Source organism: Mandrillus leucophaeus, unplaced genomic scaffold (genome assembly GCF_000951045.1).
Source record: "Mandrillus leucophaeus isolate KB7577 unplaced genomic scaffold, Mleu.le_1.0 Scaffold309, whole genome shotgun sequence".
Taxonomy (NCBI): domain Eukaryota; kingdom Metazoa; phylum Chordata; class Mammalia; order Primates; family Cercopithecidae; genus Mandrillus; species Mandrillus leucophaeus.
The window spans coordinates 3,071,755-3,095,588 of NW_012103243.1; the positions used below are offsets into that span (position 1 = coordinate 3,071,755).

General features: G+C 37.5%; 1 protein-coding gene across 15 annotated transcripts in view; it reads left to right on the forward strand.

The window, feature by feature from the left end:
- The window catches only part of ESRRG (estrogen-related receptor gamma), a 683,317-nt gene that overhangs the window by 520,362 nt on the left and 139,121 nt on the right, over window positions 1-23,834 (forward strand). For 13 of the 15 annotated variants that reach the window (XM_011987382.1, XM_011987390.1, XM_011987385.1 and 10 more), the window contains one exon: window positions 7,516-7,632. The exons of the other annotated variants lie outside the window; for them this stretch is intronic. In XM_011987382.1, coding sequence (XP_011842772.1) covers window positions 7,516-7,632 — 117 coding nt within the window. The remainder of the gene's footprint in view (window positions 1-7,515; window positions 7,633-23,834) is intronic. 15 annotated transcript variants of the gene reach the window in all.

Consider the following 23,834-nt stretch of genomic DNA (forward strand, 5'->3'; position numbering starts at 1 on the left):
TTTTTTCTGTATTTTTAGTAGAGATGGAGTTTTGCCATGTTGGCCAAGCTGGTTTTGAACTCCTGACCTCAGGTGATCCACCTGCCTTGGCCTTCCAAAGTGCTGGGATTACAGGAGTGAGCTACAGCTCCTGACCTTTCTTTCTTTTCTCCTCCCCTCCTGTCACACATTCCTCCTCAGACATTTTTCTTAACTATACGCAAAGTAACATACTAAAGATGGACATAGAATGGACATACAAAAATTTTGTCCTAAAAACCAAACACCACGTGTTCTCACTCATAGGTGGGAATTGAATGATGAGAACACTTGGACACAGGAAGGAGAACATCACACACGGGGGCCTGTCGTGGGGTAGGGGGAAGGGGGAGGGATAGCATTAGAAGATATACCTAATGTAAATGATGAGTTAATGGGTGCAGCACACCAATGTGGCACATGTCTACATATGTAACAAACCTGCACATTGTGCACATGTACCCTACAACTTAAAGTATAATAATAATAAAATTGTCCTAAAATGAACATGCACAATGTCTAATGTTTAGTTGATAGTTGTAGAATTAAAGTGATAAAAGAATGCCCATATTTACAAATTTAGGGGAACCTGAGAGAAGATGTAGTTTTTTTAAAAACTGGAAAAAAAATCAAGGCTAAGTAATTTGTTCTCATTTTTTAGCATTTTTAAATGCTAAGCATTTTTCATTCAATACAGTGGAGGAATAGAATCTTATTGTTAGAAATGTTGCACAGGGAGTGGCCAGAACTGGCACAGACTGTAGCCTTGGTGACTCTCCCAAACATAGGACATTGTAGGATGAAACCAGAGTGTGTGATCTCCAGTCACTAGACATTGCCTGCTTGTGAATATTCTTCCAGTCTTTCTCCCTTAAGGGCAAAGCATCGTCCATTCCTATTTGGGAGTGAGGCTTGAGTTTCACCTTGAAAATGCAGCAGTTTGCGCCGCTACGCTGTATGCCTCTTATATACTACATTTATGATTGCCAGAATTTAATCTTATAGAATGCTAAAGAATCAACTAGCAAAAGATCTTGTCTATACCTTCCTGTTCCCCACCTCATTTTTTATGGGGTAGAGAGACAGTTCAGAGGCAAAGAGTATGAGACTTGGGCACACTCCTGTGTGTGAAATTGCTTTGATAAGAGTCAGCTCTAACTATTAACCTGATGTGATGCTTCTCTCCTCCCGCTTCAGTATGCCACAACCTCACCTGGCAGGTGGTCTGGGGTCCCATTAGTAGAGTGATACTACCCATTTCTTGTAGTATTTTTGGAAATCCTCTTTTAGAGCCTGAAACAGAGTCTCACAATAGCTTCAGTGATGGCAAATCATTGACCTTTAAGGGTAGACTTAAAATTTAGTAATGAACAAAAATCATCTGGCTTGATGTCAAAATGGAAAGGGCAATACGTTTGGGTGAAAGTCAGATATAATATAGTGCCTCCCAATCCCTGTTTATACCTTGTAAAGCGGCTCTGGTGGCAGTTCTAAAGGAAGCACCAAAAAGTATTTGATGGAGTCCCTTGAGAACAGATGTAGTGTTCCTACATAACTTATTTGAAGTCGAACTGTTGATGCATTCTTTGAAAAACATATAACTCCCTTAACTTACGTGTTCATTGATGTAATTATGACTTTTAAAAAGTTATGTATATAGAATAAATTACTATTCCATAATATGAATCTCAGCTATAGATAGTATTTTCTTTTTCAGGTGGAAATGAGCACAGAATAGCTAGAAACAAACCATTGAAAACAAGAAAGAAAAACAAAGAAAAAAAGGAAAGTTGGATCACTGTAAAAATGGAAAAAGGGCAGATCACGAGGTCAGGAGATCGAGACCATCCTGGCTAACACAGTGAAACCCTGTCTCTACTAAAAAAATACAAAAAAAATAGCCGGGCGAGGTGGCGGGCGCCTGTAGTCCCAGCTACTCAGGAGGCTGAGGCAGGAGAATGGCGCAAACCCGGGAGGCGGAGCTTGCAGTGAGCTGAGATCCGGCCACTGCACTCCAGGCTGGGCGACAGAGCGAGACTCCGTCTCAAAAAAAAAAAAACAAACAAACAAACAAAAAAAAAAACCAAAAAAAACCTTTGCTACTATACAACAAAGACAGAGTTTTCTTTCTTTCTTACTTGTTTATGTTTTAGGGCATTTAAAACAAAAATACTACAGATTATTGCCTGCAAGATTTCAGTGCTCTGTAATTGTGTACTGAGGCAAATCCCATTATTTTTAAATCACTTAATGTTGAAAAACAATTGAATAAACCCCACTTGGAGTGCCCTGTGGGTCATTGCAAGCTATTTGGTTCTGTTAATAAAATTAAAACAATTGCGAGAAATATACAGATGCTTTCAAATCGGCTTTACAATTGTGATGTCTATGTATGAAAAAGAGGACATGTCTTAGGAACTACATAAATCCAAATGTATCATTACCATGTGGGAGTGATGTGATTCAGGAATAAAGATTTGACATATATTTTTATTTTGAGATGCCATGCTAATTTACATCATTCAGCCCTTTCACTGCCAAACTGTAAAAGTCCATTAAGTGACTGAAAGGAATATACAAATTATCCACTGGCACTCCAGGCTGGAGTTTTACATACACCCTGTTATTCTCTCCGCCAGCTAGCTGCAAGATTCTATTAAGCAGTAAGTGAGAAAATTATATTGCCTGCAAACTAATTGTACAAAAGACTCTGAAATAAGTAATCAGAGCCCAGGACTTTCTGAAAAGCCGCCAGGAGATATTATAAATTGCTCTATCATTCTTGTCAGCCTGGTTTAAAAATCCAGAGCTTCCATGTTGATTTGGTTCCCTCTGAAGCAGAGCACACTTCCCTAGCTATTGACAAAACTGGGAAAATTCCAGTCGTGTCATCAGTAGCTGCCCAATTCAATCCCTGGTGCCATCTAACAAATGTGTCCCAGAAAATAGCAAGCTATAATCCAAGAAAACTCCGTGTCTGAAATGAAAATCCTATGCTGTGAACAATAACTTCTGCATCCTCCTGAGTGAATATCCAGTGTTCACATTCCAGGTGCCCATAGTTGCTACTGGAAATATTTTTGTCTAGTTTCCACCTTTAGAGAATGGAAGGAAAACAAGTGCCCCGTAGAGATCATATGGTCTACTGGGAGTAATGTCTTTGAACCATTACCAAAATAGATGTAACATCATTACCCAGGTGCTTGGGGCAGCACATTTTAAGGATAAAATCCTTTCTTTATTGAATAGAAAAAGCACCAGGGAAGGTTTTTCAAGGGCACAATTTCTGTAGACTCTAACATGGATCAAAGATTTTGTTGGGTGGGTGATCATAGCCAACAACAATGAACTGAGTAACTCAATGGGAGGGCTTGGAAATTAGAGAGGTTTTCCTCCAGCAAATAAGTTATTTACAATGATGTTGACTTGTTTTTCAAGATATAAACCAGAGTCACTTAGTGAAATCAAGGTTATCCATATGTGTCAAGGCAACTTTATTGAAAAAAATATTTGTGAAAGGGACCCAGTTAATCAGAAACAATTTCTATACACTTCAGCTGAAAATATATCGTTTGTGAAGACACTAGGACCACTATGTCTTCCATTCATTCATGGTGAAATTTTTACACATATGTCGTATTTGCTGTCGCTCTGGGAAGAGTCCTTTACCTCCTTCACCCCAACGTAGTCATTTCTTTACTTTTCATGGCATAGTTCAAGCATTTTCTCCTAGTGAAGAATTTGCTGATCTTCCCAAGCATAATCCCTGTGTTTGTGGGAATGTATGTACTTACCAGTATGCCAGTACTGCATCCTGAACCATGACACCATCCACTAAACTGCATTGTTTGTTTATACGTCTTGTCTCCTCTTGGTGGACTCCTTAATATCAGGAACCACCTCTCTCTATCCCAAACCAGCCGTACAAAACTCCTGGCTCATCGATTAGCACTGAGGATTCAACAAGGAATAACGCAGAGGTCCTACTTCAACACTTCATTCTAACACACTAGGAGAACCTCTCCTGCTTTTACATTTCTTATTATCATTGAAGAATTATAGAATGTAATGGATAACAAGGAGACCAGAGTCCTTTAAATGTGATCTAAAACTCTCATATCGTTATTTGACAGATTCCCTTCTGCCTTTTGAAGAGATTTAAAATCTTTACATAATTATTCCTAGATGAGTCATTCATAGATTTAGCTACTATTATTGAATCAATCCTAAATATTTTCTCCAATGTAGCTCCAATTCTGAGAGCACTCATTTTGTCAATACCAATAAGAATTATATAGTAAGATAAAAATTATATAACTCATTTAGCACCATCTATCTGTATTATTTTATTTTTTTTATTTTTATTCTATTCATATCAGTATGGATTTTTATTTCCCATATAATATAATTTCCTTTATGATTTCCTCTTTTATTCACACTTCACTCCTCAGAAGCTTTTGTAATTTTTTTTGGCATAATCTTTCCCCTTTTGCTATACTTTTTTCCATTTTTGTCAAAGCTACTGTTCACAATTTTGAAAAATTAACTAGACTTTTTTTTTTTTTTTTTTTTGAGACAGAGTTTCGCTCTTGTTGCCCAGGCTGGAGTTCAATGGCTCACTGCAACCTCCATCTCCTGGGTTCAAGCGATTCGCCTGCCTCAGCCTCCCATGTAGCTGGGATTACAGGCATGCACCACCACACCTGGCCTCCCAAAGTGTTGGAATTACAGGCGTGAGCCACTGTGCCCAGCTTGGATGGTTTTTATACTGCATAAAAAATGTCCATTGTCCTCTAGTGTCTTACCATCCAATGGGTAATATGTGTGTGAAAGGTATAACAAAATATGGTCTGTCTGGATATGATGAGAATACCTGAAAAGATATGAAAACCAAGAAATCGTATTCTGGGATAGTCAGAGAAGTTTTCATGAAAGATTGGAATGGAGTTGGGCTTGAACAAGGAGCCTTGGAAATATTTTAAGTAGAAAAAGTGGCAAAGATAGATAATTCTCAGAGGAAAGTTTGAAGGACACTTAGCAAAAAATGAATAAATCAAATTGGCTGCCTCAAAAAGTTCATGTCAGGTAACAATTGCAATATTGCTGGAAAAGTAAATGAAAGGCTGGGAGAAGACCCTGTTTGTAAGCCTTACGGTTTATAGTTCATCCAGAAAGGCAAATAATTCTATTGATTTTTTGAAATCAGCGTAATGACATGATCAAAGCAGTCCTGGGGAGAGGAAGATGACAGCGGTATGCCGCGTGGATTAGAGTGGGTCAGGACGGAGGCAAAAAGCCCAGGGAGGGGATAACTGCCATAGTCCAGGTGTGAGCTCACACATGCCTGATGTGCATTCTTGTCAGAAGTTTGTTGATATGAAGGATGGGGATACAGTTTTCAAAGAGGAAGTGGAACAGGTTTGAAAAGAATGATGATTATGTTTGTGGCAGTGGATCATCCTGGTAGAAGTTTTTAGCACTGGGTTAAAGGTGGGTAGGACTAGCACTCATACCTTGATAAGGGAAGTGATGAAAGTGTTACTTCATACTGACTTTTCAGGCAGAAAAAAGGAAAAGAATGCTGTTTGGCAAACTTTTTTTTTCTCTTTCTTTCTGTTCCTTTTAACCAGTCACTGTTCAGTCCTTCCTAAGACAGCAAAGACCTGTTTCTTTTTAAGTAAATATAGGGGGAGCCGTACAGGTTGGAAGGATCTAGTAGTCGAATACTAATTAACCCTTAGAAAATTACTAGCAAAACTCTTTTGATGCAAAATAAATATTCAGAAATGGTTAAAGAAACTCTGCAGTGAAGAATGTGTCATCTAAAGTTCAGATTATAAATACTTTTATTCTTAACTGTGACCCAGCCACTCTGGTTTCTTTGACTTATCCTTGGTTTTCTAAGAGTATAGCATCAGTAATATCTCCAAGGAAGGTGATGGTATATACTTCTGTTGATGCAATTAATATTACTCTTATTATTTAACCTCCTGTTAAAAAGTAGTTGCTTTTATTATTATAAATGCCCTGAATTAGAATGCTAATTTAGGCAATTTTGATAGGCTATCTGAAATTATAATGTGTTTATTTCAAGTCATGCATACTTAACCAGTTTTCAGTAGTTATAAGTGGTTAGGTATTACCTCCTGTTGAATTAGCAGTTGCTGAGTAGTTGAGTCTTTGTACTACCCTGCAATCCACTAATGTGATATTTAATGAGGAGACATCAGTCTGAAGAAAGGTAGTCAATATAAATCAGTGTTTACAAAGTGTGATTAACTCTGAAATATTTCATCAATGCTGTGGTCCCAGGCAGACTCTATGCTAATTACTAGAATCTGCGCATGTTTCAGGGGACTTGGATGGACCCTGAGTATTGCAAACATGGAGCAGCAAAATTGCAATTATGCTCGGACCGTCGCTGATGACAATTTATGCATTTGGTGTGATGACCTCCCCCTTCCCAAGAGGGCAATAAACAGAATGCATTTTCATTAAGATACTAATGCACTTAATCACAAGGGGAAAGGGTTAGGAAGTAACGAAAGACCTTCAAGCACTATGTGACAGAGCTGATAGGGGAGAAAAGCTTTATTTTAAAGGCAGCTTCTTTACAAAGCTGTAGGCAGCCCCAGAGCACATCCCACACACTGCCATTGGTACTAATTGAAAAAAAAAATTTAGTTTGGATCTTCTTCTGGTTTCTTAGTTACCATTTTAAATATGTAGGTACTACCATAAGTGATACAAAGTCTAATATTAAAAATATATAATTTCGTAGCAATTTACTCTTTGGTCTAACATCAGGGAACTTCAGTGTTTGGAATTAATTATGCAAATTATGTAACACATATCATGATGATGATGATGATGATAATGATGATGACCATCATCTTCATTATCATCGCCATCATCAGGAAGCATTTACCAAGCACAGAATTGTGTTGTAAGGCTCTGGTAAGTGCTAAAGCAACAACTATGTAATTTCTGTCCCTACCCTCTAGGAGCTTACTATAACATCCCAGATTTGTTTACATACCATTTTCCACAGTGAAGTTTATATTGTTCAATGTCAGAAAGACAAGAAGCCTGATGCACCAAAGTATTAGGAAACAGAATAAATCCAGGATTGGCAATCCAAGAATCTGGTTTTGATATTTGTGTTTTCATGAACATACTCTATTTTGAAATTTCTTTTGGATCACAAGATTCTGGAAGACTCTTCCTTTGCATGGGTGGACTCAGCATAATGTTTTGAAGGCTAATTTTAAAGTTCATCTATTGAAGCATTTTGCCATGTGTGTTCTCCTTGCCCCACGTATCTTTTGTGATTATAGCAGAATATCTAGCTTGGTATTTCTGACATTTCTGTTGAGTCTCATGTGACATTTTTTCGGGGTGGGGGAGTAAGAATAATAGAGTTGACATTGCCTTTGGGATGCTAATGTTTTCTGGATCTTGCAAATCTGACAACTTTTCTTCAAACTTGTGTTGTAGGCAATATAGAATACAGCTGCCCTGCCACGAATGAATGTGAAATCACAAAGCGCAGACGTAAATCCTGCCAGGCTTGCCGCTTCATGAAGTGTTTAAAAGTGGGCATGCTGAAAGAAGGTAAGGCTCTTTTCTAGTGCCCCTGAGCTTTTGATTTTGGTGTGGGGATGGGAGGCAAAAAATTCCACCAATTTTAGAGAAACCAGAAAAAGATGAGGTAACAGTAAGTACTCTGACTCTGATGGCAGAATACTCCTTTATACCTGGACTTTCTGATAACTTATGGCTAACCACTTGACATTGACAGGACGGGACAAGGTAGGAGAAGCAGATGTACAGTCAAACACACCAGGTATGCTTGACCGTAGTGCTTTTTTCTTCTTTACAATTTGCAGAAAGCAAAGGATAAAGACAAACCAAGAGGCTACTGCCATTGAATTTTTGGTTTTCTTCTCATTACTGAGTTTGCAGAGAGTGTTTTTTTTTTTTTTTTTTTTTTTTTTTTTAATGAATCTTGGATTTAAAGCACTCTTTATTCTTTCCCAACCTTATCTTTTAGAGTTTATTTTCTATTACAAATGGCTTGAAATATGGTATTAAAATTGCTTTCTATTTGCTTTCAGTTGGGGATAACAACAACGAACATAAAATAGTAACAGTGACATGTATTCTGTGCTAAACAAATTGCTTAAGCTCACACAGTTTATAATTGGTGGAGCCAGGAACTGAGCCCATTGATTCTAGATGCCGCTCAACTATTCCACACATGTCAAAGGTCCTGAAATATTTGTATATTTCAGCATTTCTAGCGAAACTCACATGTTAGCTTGGAGATGGATAAAATGTTTTCTTTACTTTGTGAGGCCTGTGATTCAGTTTTTGTTCTTTTACGCATTGCTGTACTTGTGTGTGTGTTTGTAAATGTGCATTTTTACATGCTGCATTTAGAATTTTCTGTTTCCTTTTCTTCAGAAAATTCACCAGGTTTGAAATGAACACAGTTTTATAAAGTAACACAATGAAATGTTGGTAATTAATGTTTGAACAGAAAATTAGATTCATTAAATATTTAAATGTATAACTTCTGTTGCATCACAGAACTATGCTTCGTTTCTGGGGCTTGTCCTATTATTATATTTTGTTCTTACTGGAGATCCCCTATTTTTCTAGTCCATTGCCTTAACCACTCGGCCACGACTACTGGCGGTGAGATCCCCTATTTTTAACTTTTAAATCCAAATAGGCTCACATATTAATTCACCAACAGTGAATCGGAGTGTAAATGAGTGAGTGCCATCACGTGGTGTCATAATTTTTCCTGATTTGTTCTTCTTTCAAGATTTTTACTGTGAACAATATTATAGGAAGATGAGTGGATCAGATTATGTTTGGATATATGGAATTCACATCGTATTTCTCTGACTTTTACTTATCAAATAGGAACAAAGAAGACCCTCTTAAATTCTTCTAGTCTTCAACTTTGCTCTTCCCTTGAGAAAGAGCTATAAACAAAGAAGTGTATAATGTTATGATAAAGTTTTACAAAAAGATGACCAAGATACATTACTAAGTAAATAATATATAAGAACAAGTTTTTTAATAGTATGATTCATTACATATGTGTGTGTGTGTATATATAGGAAAATGTGTGTGTGTATACATATATATATATATGTATGTAGAGAGAGATGGAAAGGAGAATGGCTGGCAGACATTGTACACACTGTGATGGATATACACATGTGTATACATGGAGAAGTAGAAGGAAGGAAGGATACCTAAAGATTGGTAACAGTGTCACATTGGTGAATGAAAATGAGGATGGGGGTACTTTTTACGGTATAGCCTTTGACCCTTTTAGGATTTTTCAGAGTTAACATGTTTTATGTTTGTAATCCATTTGCTGAATATGTACTAAGGTCTTCCCATATTCCAGGCACTATTCCAGGCTCCAGTGATATGACAGTGGAAAAGACAGATTAGGTGGTTCTTGCTAGAGAAAACTTACGTGAAGTTGCCAGAAGGACAATTTTGATAAAGGAAAACATATAATTAAAACAACCACCACCCAACCCACATGACAGAGTTTTTCTTTCAGTTAGGATGATGGTGGTAGCTTACGTTTGTGAAGTGGAGTCCTTTATCTTAACCATTGCTTTAACCCCTATAGCAGAGTAACAAACAAAACATATTTCTGAAAGTTAGTGATCAGTGATTGACAGCCAATTTCTGGCCTTAATTATATTTATGTTGCCACTTAGTTTCGTTGTAGAGAGTCAAACTAAACTTATGCTCAATCAAAAAGACTTAATCAAGAGTGATTTCAAATCCTTGAAAGTTGAGGAATGATTATTTTTCAAAAGCAAATCCATTTTTAAGAAGTTCTAAAATTAATACAAGAATGAACAGTTTGTACTGATGTGGTATTGATCTAGATTTAGGTTTTATTTTGAAATACTGAATTACATGGAGACACTTCTCGAATTCTAGGAATTTGTAATTTTTTATTAGCTTGATTTACTGCTATAATTTACACACCGTTTGTTTTTCCAGGTTTAAAGAAGATATTTTTCCTTAAATATTTTTTTCCATTGTGATTTCTAGCAGGAACAATCCTGAAGGGCAGTAAGAGTGAATGAAGAGGTGTGAACTGTGTTTAATTAAACATTGTTGATGAAAGTGAATGGGACAGTGCTTATCTATAATTCACACCTCTTCAATTGCTGTTATCAAGCAAGTATCTGTTTTCTAGGGAATTGCTGCTGTTGCTGATATACTCAAATAATAATTTATTTTCCTTTGCTTCTTAATGCCCACTTCGATGGCAAAATATCAGTTCTTTAACACCTCCCCCCACCTCCCACAACCACCAAATCAAAAGGATGGGATGGTTATGAGTAAATATGGAATATTGTTTTTCTTCTTTCCTAAAAAATGCAGTGAAATATTGCATGGTACCCTGCATATAAATGCACAATTATGTTTGGCCATCTCCTTGGTTCAAGACTTGCTTTCTAAGCCTGGAGAGAATGATACTGTCTTAAATGTATCTTTATGGATGGAGAGGGATTTCAGTCCCATGCAGTATGTCAGAGATCATGATGTAGTAAATCTATTCAAATGTAAACCTGTTCAATTCAATTACCAGTCCATAATAAAATTTGCTGCTACAACCCCCGTGTTGACCACAGCAGTCCATACAGGCTGATGGCACAGCAGGTCTGGAAATTGACAGACAAAATCTATTTAAACAAAAAACAACATTAGTTCTAGAATCTGAAATGAAATCAGATTTCAACAGCTTTGATGGGAACTTTCTCTCCTTTAACAGGTATTTTTATTCAACTAGCCAAATCCATTGTAGATAAAGTGTGACCTGAAGGAAATGAGGTTTTCATTAAAAGGGTAGTTTATAGAAAAATGAGAATTATACTGTTTTTAAAATAATAATCCTTAGCTCTATTGACTGGCATTTCTATTAATTATGGCATCTCACTTTGAGAAGATATCTGAGCGTTGGTGGGAGTGTGAAGGAGAAAGTGATGGCTTAGTAGGTAAACAACTCCAGTTTCATCACATTGTACGTAATTAAAATTCTTATAAGATATGCTTTCTCATTAGCAAGCAATGGAATTATATTTGAATACACTACATTTGATTTTAATGTTAGAATTTTTCAAAAAAATTGTACCAGTTGAAGAAAAGGAAAATGTGTTGTCTTAGAGAAAGCAACAAAATGCTGCAATACAGCAAAACTTTGAGAAGTACAGTAAAACAAATGATAATTTGTTGAAATCCAAGTGGTGGCACCATTCAGCATCCTGAAAAATCCTCTTTGTCTTTCTCTCTCCTCTACTTAGCTGGTAAGTGTCACAAATGATGGGCCAGCATTATTTTTTTCTGTCATTATACCATACTGTATGTCAGAGAAAGCCCATCTATTACATGATATCTGGTCTCAACATTCCCTTTTCATTTTTTTCAGGTATTGCTTATTTGAAGGAAAATAACAAGAACTAATCAAGGTGCACCTATAAATCTGGTCAAGATTTATTTTTATTTTGATCTCTCTCCTTGGTTATTTAAAGGCTATTGCAGGACATACTAGCTCAGTTTGCTTTCTGTCAGTAGCAAACAGAGACATTTTATGAAAGCAATAATCATTTTATTTAGGTATAGAATTCACTGATCAAAGGATTAAAGGCTGTTTTGATGTTTATTGGCACGATGGCTTTCACCCTGGCAGCTCAAATATTTTTCTTTTACTCTTGCAGGTGAGCAAAAGTCTCACATTCACTCACATTATATTCTTTAGCCAGGCCAGCCTGCATGCCAAAGTGTAGATGAAACGAGGCAACTTAGAGGACCAGTTTTGTTATTTCATGCCAGAAAAGTGTGCTTTTTCTTTTGCCTTAAAAAAAAATTACTTAACTTTTCTAATCTCCTATTTTGTCGTCTGTAAAATGATGGCACCACTAATAGTATTTGCAAACAAATTGTTGTAAATATCCGATGAGATATTGCAGGTTGAGAGCTTAACATACTATGTGGCCTAGTGTAAGGACCAGGTCAACATTAGCTACTGTGGCCAGACAGATTAAGGGTCAAGATTCGGGGCCAGGTAGCTCGTAGATTCAAGCCCTGGTTCTACCACCTCTGAGACTTGGAGCAAGTTAAAGAACTTCTCTAAGACTCACTCACTTTAGCCTATTTATTTATAACTATGAGACTGAAGGTGGAACTTACTTTGTGAGGTTTTTGTGAAGACCAAGAGATTTAATGTAGATACAGGGTCTAGTACATGCTTAGCAGGTGACGCTATGAGCTTGACTTGCTAGACCAACCCAAGGTCATGTAATTTGTTATCCGTTGGCAATGTCAATGGCCTTAGGGGTGCTTTCCAAACTTTTTATAGAAGCACATCAATAAATGAAAATTTGCTCAGAAATTTCATGAGGAAATTTAGTCTTTAATATCTGACCTCAGGTCAAAAGAAGAGAGACAACAGTGTAAAAAGGAAAAAAAGGGGCTTTAACCCAAGCAGAGGTTTTCACTAACAACATTCCAGGTGAAGAAAGCTTTAAAATTACTGGTTTAGCTTCAGAAAGGAGAACTTACTCCTTTGTCTTGAAAGGGAAAAGAAGAGGAGGAAGAAGAGAAAGCAGAGGAGGAGGAGAAAGCTAATGTTCCACCAAAGAAAATGGAAAAGTGGCACACATTTTAAAATGAGCAAGGAGAATTGTAAGAATCCTGTTAACTTCATAAGTAAAGTTTTGTGGGCATTTTTTTTTTTTTTTTTTTTTTTTTTGTTATTTGGTCTCACTCCCTGGCCTTCCAAAGTGCTAGGATTACAGGTACGAGCCACTGCACCCAGCCAATTTTTTTTTTTTTTTTTTTTTTTTTTTTTGCGAAGGGGTCTGGCTCTGTCCCCTAGGCTGGAGTGCAGTGGCATGATCTTGGCTCACTGTAGCCTTGACCTCCTGGACTCAAGTGATCCTCTTGTCTCAGCTCCCTGAGTAGCTGGGACTACAGGTGCATGCCACCATGCTACTTTTATTTTAACTTTTTCTGTAGAAATGGCATCTCACTGAGTTGCTCAGGCTGTTCTCAAACACCTGGCCTCAAGTGATCCTCCAGTTTTGGCCTCCCAAAAGACTAGGATTACAGGCATAAGCCACTGCGCCTTGGCCTATGCTTTAGCTTTTATTTCTGATTTCTCAACTAGCTAATACTGTGATGTAATTTGGAGCAAGTCCATTCATTTCTAAGAGTCTCCATTCCTGTATCTTCAGGGGAGCAGTTAGACTATATTCTTTCTTACCCCTTCTAATCTGAAATTATATATATAGTATTAAAAATGATATAATGCCTATAGAAACATTATTCCAATATATGACACCAAGAGACTTACAGTGATGATGATGATGATGACTACATCAATGAAGCTGGAACTACCACAGGAGCTCTGGTTTGATAAATATGGATAACGAGATGTGCTACTTGTGAATTTTGTCTTAACTGAAAATTCTTCTGATGCTTTTCGTCTTCCTAGCGGAGCAAGAAATATGTTATTTTTTTCAAAGTTAACAGACATGAGAGTTGAAGGCACAGTAGAGCAATTAATAGGTATTTAAATAAGTAGGAACTGAAGTACTGATTGTGTATTTTTGCCTGTGTTTGAAAAACTTTCGCTCTTTATTTCCTCACATTTCCTCCCAGCTCTTGTCAATATATTGAAGTGCAGTCAGTATGGTTTGATTTCTGTGGGCATCTGAAATCTCAACACAGACTGCTGTGATTGCTACCAGTCAGATCTTATTTGAAGTTTTATTGTTACTTTTTAAATAAAAATATTGACAGCAGTAGGAAAGGAGAAGAGCAGGCTTATATAATTATAAATGGCTTCTAAATATTTCCTCTGGAGGAAATGATAAGTTATTAAAACAAGCAAAACAAATCAGATAGTTATGTGTTTTATTGATACCCATTTTTGATTTTCATACTTGATTTGATCTCTTTAAAGTATCTTTCAGCCAGGTGCAGTGGCTCATGCCAGTAATCCCAGCACTTTGGGAGGCTGAGGTGAGGTGGGACAGCACAGGAGTTTGAGACTAGCCTGGGCCACGTGATGAAACCCTCTTTTCTACAAAAAATAAAAATAAAAATAAAAAGCAGAAAGTTAGCAAGGTGTGGTGGCGCACACATGTAGCCTCAGCTCCTCCAGAGGCTGAGGTGGGAGGATGGCTTGAGCCTGGGAAGAGGAAGTTGCAATGAGTGAAGATCGTGCCACTGCACTCCAGCCTGGGGGACAGAGTGAGATTCTGTCTCAAAAAAAAAAAAAAAAAAAAAAAAAGACAAAAACATAAAGTATCTTTTAATTACAGAGGTACTCAGTGTTATGTATGCATATTTTCCCCGCTTTGTGAAAGTCTAGAAAATACACACAGTATGAAGATTCCAGATAGGCAGTGTAAACAATATAGTAGAGTTGTGAGTGCCCATGTTTCAGAAGAAGTAAAAGCGGAGGTTGAAAATTGGCATTTGGAATAAGTCATCATTTGTGGTGAGACAATACATGGTATTAAGATTTAATTATCATGTTATGACCCTACCCAGTACAGGAAAGTGGGACCCTGGGTGTCAGATTCTCATTAGTCAGATAAGAAACCTAAGGTCAAAGAGTTTTAGTGACTTGCCCATGGTTCCACTGCAGATAAAGTGGGAATGGGATTAAAAGCCATGTGTGTCATACGCCCAGGACCATCCTGTATCTATGCCAAGCTGTGTTGCAGCCTTGGCCCAGTAAGGGGTCTTTCCTGCTCCTTAGTTGGGTTGATTGCCTGCATCTGTTGTTAGACCAAGAGTGACCTGAATACCTATTTGGCAGTTGGAGGAAATAGGAAAACATCCTGGAGATCCCAATAAGCAACAGTGTTTATTAGTCTAACGAGGGGTTTTGAGCTTAAGGTATATAAATAAGTGACATTCTTTAGGAGGTGACTTTTCCTTAGGATTCTCTTCTGAGGAAACCAGGCTTCTCACCTAAAGTTTGATGGGACCGCTGAAGTCAGAGATAATGATGGCGATTGGTCTGGGAAAATGTCTTTAGGGGATAACTGAGCAGGCTAGAGTATTGGACTGATCGTGAGTTAGAGAAGGCAATGTACATCAGGAGTGGTGAAGATCAAATAGTAAGGTTGAGGACATTGTATGTCAAAAGGGTCATGCCATTTTTGCCCAGCTTCTTGGCGAATTATTTTAAATCCATCAAGAATTGCCACTCTCTATGAAATAAAAGATCTTCATCTTTTGCTCTGACTCATAGATTAATAGTGCTGACCTAATGTTTAGGAAATCCTTGGGTGGAAGAAATAGTAGGAGTATGGAGATCTTCTTTTACATTAGGGAATTAGTTGTCCAGATGCTCTATTTATTCTGAGTGATCCCAACACAGTCCATGGGGTATATTTTCTGTTTCTACCTTTTTAGAGAAGTCAATTTGTGCATGTCCACACATACACACATACATGAGAGAGCACAAATTATACATTTATTCATTTAATTGCCATTACATCTCTCTAATCAGGTGGCCTGAGCCCCCAGGATATAAAGAAAAATTATCCCAGAGCTGTTTTGTTGCAACCACAGCTTGAGCCTTGATTTATATATGGCGGTGGGAACTCTGAGAGTCTTCTGAGTTTACTCTATCAGCAGGAGTAGCAAAGAGCAACTTACTTGTCTAATGACCCTTCTGTTTCATATTTTCCATTTTAATAAAATGTTCGTTTAAAGAGCGTAGTGTTTTCCAGGTAGGTTCTCTTTAAAAAACATAAAGCTACTCAGGTCATTTAGTTACAAGTGGATTTGTTTTTGCTTAGTTAAAGAGCCTACTTAGTATAATTTATCCTAACAAAACATCTTTTGTAAAAACCTCTGAAGAAGACATTGCCAAGGTGATGTTTTTTTTCCTCAAGTCTAGTATCATTATGCTGCCAAGTCGAAAACAGAAATTATTGGTAGGGAAATTTGGGCTCCTACTGCCTTCAAAAAGCAGAACAAAGAAAAGGAGAAAGCTTTAATGGTATTCAAGGAAAATATTTCTGTGTTAGATGACAGTTAATAGAACTGCATTGACCTCACAGGTATTTCTTGCACTCTCTATTGTAATATTATCCTAAGAAGCTCCCTCATTAATGCAGAGTATTAAACAAAACTCCCAAGTTATAATATAAGCAATAGCGAAGAGCACCTTCTTTGTGAGTTTCGTCTTGACATTAAGCCATTTGGGAATGTACTTAAGGTACCACAACAAGTTATTTTATGTACGGATACTGTATTACTAGATGGTGATTTTTTTTATGTTTTTTTGGTATGAAACTTGAATAGTCAGTCTCAAAATGAATAGGAAAGATTTTGAAGGTAAGACTAATAACAGATTTTTGAGAGCTGAATTTACATTAGACTGTGTGCTATGTGCTTTTGTTGGGGTTTGTTAATCTTTACAATGACCTCAGTGGTAACTATTTCCCCATTTCACAGAGGAAAGGGAAGCTTTGAGAGATTATGTTACCTTCCAATGTTCTCATAGGGTATGAAGGAGTCTAGGTTCTGTAGCAGGTATTTTGATTCTACTGCCTCTGCTGTACATTTATTTAATGTAGTTATTCTTTCAGAACTTCAGGAATACTCATGTATGTATTTGGCTTGGGATTCTTCAGAGGCTATGGGTATTATGAGGTACTGAACTCTTAAAAGATGACTTAAGTAACCCATCCCCCTTTTTTGGAACTAGGGCTCACTTCAGTGCTTTGAGTTCTTCACTTAATGTCCAGAAATAGAATGAACTGTGTTGGAGGGCAGTAAGTTTCACAGTAAGCACTGTGAGAGATGTTGTAGGGAACAAGTTCACGTATCATGTGAGGATTAGACCAGACTATCTTTTACAGTGATTTCCCACTCTGAGAGTCCTGATATCCCAACATAAACTTTGGAATAACTTAACAGTTATAAACTACGTAAATAAACATCAGTAATACTGAAGCTGTTCAATTCCTGGGAACTCTATTTACGGGTCTGTGTTTTTGTCAGTGCATGACATCTTATTTAAATCCAAATTGGAACATCGAGAAAAATTTTGCCTTGTGGCATAGCTTTAGTCTCTGGCTGAGTTTTTAGAAAATGAACTCCAGAACCACATTTCTTATAAGTCATGCTTTTGTAGAGAGGAATGAATCTGATCCACTGACTTTGTGCACCATCTGCCTCAGTTGTTTTGAGGATATGGCCATAGTGTACCACTGGAGTATTATCGTCTCATCTATTATATAAAAGGAGAAAATTGAAGTTCTGATGTTTTCACAATTTGTCCATGATTCTGCATGTAATCCGTGTGGCTCTTAGAAGACTATCACATACTCCCTGCATACCTACTTCTCCAAAACTTTTATATTTATGTATATATTTTAAAATCACAATTACATTAGAAATGAAGTAGATAGAATATTTAATGTGAACTAACCAGTTGCAGCACTACAAATTATTTCAGCTGAATAAATCTGTGCTCTCTGCATTTGTTTTAGAGAGGGCAGAAGGACTGAAATCCTAAAGAACAGTTCCTTTAGCTTTCTTCGATACTATTAAAAGTTAATCATTTATTTGATTGTCCCCATTTGTCATTTCCATTTGTGAACTTGAAATAGGAAGCCAGCATTTATCTAATATGTTACATATTTTTATTCTTTTTGGATTATAAAAAATCCCCGATGGATTTAGCCCCAAGCGGGGGAAACCTGCTTGAACATTTGCTGAGGCACTGGAAGGCCAGCCTGGTAAGTGGTGAGGGGTGGCCAGAACCACATAGGACTCTGTTTAATGTGGATTTTTTTTCCCACCAGCCTCCAAACAACAGATTTTTGTTCCTTGTTACCAATGCATACGTATATCAACGTGACATCGATGATGATGACATTGTGCTTGAATGTAACTAAAGGAATTCAGGTATACATTTGAATAAGACTCATTTAATGAAGTGTTTCATGGTTTTATTTCATTTGGGCCCCATTCCTAAATTCTTAGTGACCTTTCTGGTGAAGGCTACGCAGACTTCTACTCCACCTATTAATATATCAATTATTAGGCATGATTTTGTTCATCTCTAAGTCCCCCTCATCTGACACTGAGCGCTGGTCAGTTTTTGAGAAATTGTTCTGTAGTTCATCCTTTCTCGCCTTCTCTCTCTCTCTCTCACACTTAGTAGGTTGAGGAGCCACCAACCAGCTTCCCTAAGGCAAGCTGTCTGCAAAGGAACAAGCCAGCTGGCTTGGCCAAGGTTGATCAATGATGAGAAGCAGGCTAGGTTCCAGGTTCACAAAAGCCACTCAGTGGAGAGTAGGTCAGCGGCTTCCCCAAAGCCAATTAGCTGGCAGAAGTCTGAGGTGCCTAGTGCTAGCCAAATTCCCTGAGCCTGATGGTACTAGTGGGGAGTCCATCCTTGGGCTTGCTGGCAAACCAGACTTAAGTGAATGGCAGATTGTGTTTTTGAGAGCTAGTGTGGCTTTGTGGCTACCAGAACAAATATCAGGACCTGCCACTCCACTCAGTCTTACCCAAGTAGATTGCACAGCCCAAGCACAGTAGTAACTGACCCTCAGGTGTGATGGATTTCAGCTGATTATCTACAACGTAAATTCGTTTTTACCTTACTTTGCCTTCAATGCTTTTTCAAGTTGACATGAATATGAATCATGCCATTAGAAGAGAGTGATATGGAAATGGTTTTGGAAGCAGGAAGCATTACAGAGCCCTTTGACAGGAATGTCAGGATTTCTACTGTTTTAAAAGCCCCAATTGTAAGATACTCTTCTTTTATAGATGACTGTCTGAGATGAAATGGGACCTATGGCAAAATCCAAAGGGAGGGTATCTGAGCAATTGCCCTTTGGTAAACCTATTTCTCTAAAGATTGTGTGTATATAGGATCAAAATTCCTTTCCTATTTTTCTCAAGAATTACATTTTCATCTATTAAATCTTTTCTACATAGGCTGTATAATCATAATTTTATTATGTCTGTACCATTTTACTAGCATTTGTATGTATCTTGGGGATGTGGGAAATTTAAGGAATAGAGTGTGTAAAAATGAGGTAATTTACATTACTCGGTTTAACTTAATATGTATTTCTACTTAGATCTTGTTTCTGTGCCAATTTCCAGTTTTGTGTCTCAGTTCAAGCCAGCATGTTGCCCCCATAGGAGGTCAAGTCCATTTTGCCTGGCCTCCCTCTCAGTTCTCTACTATAATAAGTGTTTTCCTTGGGGCCACTCGAGCCCTTATTTAGTGGCTTCTCCCTGGATTGTCCAACTAATATCCCCCAACCACGCTTCTTCACACAGAAGTTTTGGAGCAAATGCAACTTTCTCTCCCTTCACCCTCTCCACCCCATTAAGTCTGTTCTTTTTGTGGAGGTGGGGTGGTTGTTGTTGTTGTTCTAATAGTTTCCTCTAAAAGCCAAATTTCTTCACAACTCTACTGAATTATCATTTGGTGATTTCCAAACTTGTGACTTCTATAATGGTCCCCTCCCTACTCCTGCCTCCCATTAATTCACCTCTCTGCTCTCTTAGGCATTTGTCTCCCAGCCTGTTTGGTTCTTCAGTATCAACATTATCATGATCATTAGTATATTTGAAGCCAATTGAATGGCAATTACTCTGAACTTAGCCAGTCTTAAGTTATCATCAATTCATACATAACTTGGAAGTATTTGGAAGGAACGTGGATTCATGCCTTCTGGTTTGAACTGTGTAAATATTTCTATCTGCTATGGCAGAAGTACATCGTGTTCCTTACAACATCTAGAGTTGGGGTGAGGTTATCCTGCCCAGGAGCTGTTTTCTATCTATCAGTCCAAATAATACGCATTGTAAGTCTATCTCCAAACTTTTATTCATCCATCTTTGACTCATCCATTCAACAAGTGTATTTTGAGAGCTGGCTCCAGACAATTCACTGTGTGAACATGGACAAAAAGAGTTTCTATCCTTCTGGAGTTTATGATCCTTCATAAGCCTAAAGACTTAAAATAACAGAGATGTTACCCTTTTCAGAATTTCACCAGCATTTATATTCAGTTTCATACTGTTTAGCATTTAATTTCATGTTTTCCACAGAGGGAAATACAACATAAAGATAAAGAGCATGGACTCTGGGTCAAATGGAGTCTGTGACTATTGATTGAGCCCTTGAAATGTGTCTAATGCAACTGAAGAAGTCAGGTTTTAATTTTATTTAATTTTTATTAAATTAAATTAAATTAAATTAAATAGCCCCCAATGGCTGATGGCTACTGTATTGGATAGCGCGGAGATAGACTCAGGGTTCACTGTAAACTTTACTACTTACTAGCTGTGTCATCTCAGACAAGTTACTTTACCTTTTTAAGCCTTCCCTATGTAATGGAGATTGTAATTATACAAACATCAGAGGATAGCTTTCAGGGTTAAATGAGATAATATATGTAATATTCTTGGTACAGTATCTGGTAAACAACAGCATTAGGAAAATAATAGGCATTATTAATTTTTAGTATTCCATTCTTCACTTGGGATGTCTCATGGAGCAAAGCATAAACAACTTGAGAACAGGAACTGTTTGTATTTTAGTCTTTCATGGCACCTAGTACAATAATGATCACATAGTAGGCACTCAATAAAATATGACTTTCTTTTTAAAGCATACTTCAGTATACTTTTCAATTGCATTTTTACAATTAGGGTGCAGGAATAATTTTTCTTAAATAATGATTTTTAGAAATTTTTCATATATGTGTTATGAACAAATTTTCTTTTATATTCATATGACCATGACAGAATTGTATTTTAGAAGTCTTGTTTTATCAAAAGTATATTGACTACACTGATAATATAGCAATTGGTATCCAAAAAAAGGAGAAAGAAAAAAAAATGAGGAATAATGTTGGTTTTAATCTGCCTTCTCCATAGACATGTGATAAGTTAGTGAATATAATTGAGATAACAACTAAGACTTATTCTAAATAACTTGTATAAATAACTTGCCTAAAATCAGACATCTATTAAATGGTAAAGCCAGGATTCAATCTGAAATTCTCTGACTCTGAAGCTCATATGCTGTACTGATATTTATAATGAAGTCTTTTGGTTCTTCTCTTAATCTTATCAGAGTGTCAAAAGGTGAAATATCCTTTAAGTCATGTGGAAGCTGCTGTTCTCTGCTATTACTTCCTTTTGTGAGCCAGGAGACCTTTATTTTAGGGAATGGTCTTGGTTCCGGAGCTGTTACAAATTCCAGAATCATTTATAATGTAGGCATTCTAAAACAGGAGAGCTGTGCAATAACAAGAACATCTGATTTCTGTAAATATTGCTCTTTGCAGGACTAGAATGTGATTGCTGGAATGTCTGTAGAGAGTATTTCTGCTTTATCATAGAGACGGTTTCAATAATGTTTGAGTTATGTATGTTTCTGAACGGCACCCCTTCCGTGTAGACTATCATAGCCTATTGTTTAGCGGAAGAGGTTTTGCCATTGCCCAGCGTCTGTCCCCGAGAGGCTGTCCAGGTTGTTGTCTGATTATTTCATTTTCCATTTGTAGCATCACTTTCATGCTCTGTAGACGACTGGCCCAAATTTGTGGTCCGTGAACAAATGTACTTCTCAACGATTCTGTATATGTCTGCAGGTCTCCCCAGAAGTCATTAATTAGGATCTTGAGGGGATAGTGTAGAAAAATAAAGCTTCACTAATGGTGACAGAGTAAAAGGAACAGAAATTCAATTCAAACCCTGGGTGCCTAAGAAATGTTAGAGAATCTCCCGGTTATCTCACAAATCTTTAACTATTTGGTTATGTGCTCCAGCAGAGAAAAATCTATCAAAAGTTTTGTTAAGATAGGAAAGAACAAAATCCCCCAGCTTTTACAAGTAATGCTATTTCTATTTTAATGCTACTCAGGAACTGGCCTCTTTGAAAGTTCCCAAGCTTGTAAAGCTAGGAATTCTTCCCTTCCTCACCTGTCTTACTTAACTTGCAGTTCCAGAATCTAACTCGCAGCCTCAGTTAATGCATTGATTTTAACTGGAAACCCAAAAGGAGACAGTGCTGTAGTCAGCTGAACTCTTAAACAGTCCTGGGAGACCGCAGTGATTTGCACATCGGAAAATAGCTAATGGGCCAGAGAAGCAGAGGTTAGTTGCAGGGCCTTTGCTACTGTCTCTTTTCGATCACAATGGGAGAGATCACTGATAAAAAGTCTCTAACATGAAGTGCTAAGGCATACCTTATTCTTTTTCTTTATTTTGGCTTTTATATTTTTCTTCAGGGCTGGGTATTTTAAAGAAACTCAAGGCTGAGAAAAATGGAGGAAAATATTATGGTCATTAATTTCTTCTCCCATTGCAAAATTTCAGTAAGTAGTATAATATCTTACAAAGTTACAGGTTAAACATTAGTTGAAAAATGAAGAGAATACATTTGGAATTGTATTGCAAACACATTATTCCACATAGCATACTAATAACATCATAGAATTTGCTAATAGACAGCCCGGGGTTGCTGTTAAGTCACCAATTCCTGGCAAGATTCTTAATGTCTCTAGCCTCAGTTTCTTAGTCTGTAAAATAGTGATAATAATAATGGCCTATCCTACAGAGTTTTCTCTGAGGATTAAATAAGATAATGTATTCAAAACACTTAGCACAGTGCCTGATAAATATTAAGTCCTCTGTAAATATTTGTTGTTATTATCATCACTATTATTTTGTTGCTCAAATGTTTAGGACCTTGCACAGCTACACCAAAGATGAATCGGTTCTGCTTGGTCTCAAATGTCATCTTGCTGGAATTTTTTTCCCTCCGAAATGACCAAGTGCTATGTTCACAGCAGGCTTAGGTTGTCTTCACGTTGCTCGCTGTCCGTGACTCGCTGGGATCAGAGGTCCCCGATAATGCTCTGTGTGACTCTGGCCCAAGACCCTTTCCTGTGTGCAGGAGAGCTGAAGGTGACAGGCAGGGTCAGCAAAACCTGCCAGAATTACAGAGACCCCTCAGTGGATTGTGGGGAGACAGCAAGAAAGTCTGTCATGGACCAGAAACAAATAACCTTGAACCCATGGAATCACTTCTCATCCGGACATTGCTAACTTTTTCTCAGGTGTAATTTATGAAGGCATCTACAGTTACTTTTGCACACGCTAATCTGTTCATTCAGTTCTAGCATTTCAGGATAAAAAAGTCATATTATAGGTGAAGAAAGTGCTTCCACCACCACCTAGAATATTTAACAACCATATTGTGCCTTGAAAACCATTTGCTATTGTTGTTGTTTTTAAGTCTCTAAACAACTTGAGTTCAAAGCTGCAGGTAGCTTAGAACCTGTGAGCTCTTCACTTGCCTGCTCAAGTTCTGCCTGAAAGACATTATTCTAGCCAGAGACGCAGCAAGTACAAATTGTTCATGCATAGCGATTGTTTCCCTCTCTTCTCTTCTCTGCTCTTTCTCCTTCCCCTGCTACCTTTTCACCCTTGTATTGACCCCTGAATATCAAATTAATGGCAGCATATCAGGATTCTGTGTGGCACTTATATCCTTTGATGCTGGTTTTGTGCCTGCACTACAGTTCTCATGGCAATGGTTTCATGGTTTCAGTCTCAAAGTATGGGGTTTGGAAGGAGAGAGAGAGCGGAGAGAGAGGGTTTGGTGGAGAGAGAGAGCGGAGAGAGAGCAAAGAAAAAAGGAGGGAGGAGAGAGAAAAAGGAGGGGAAACAAAGAAAGAAAAAAATAGGCT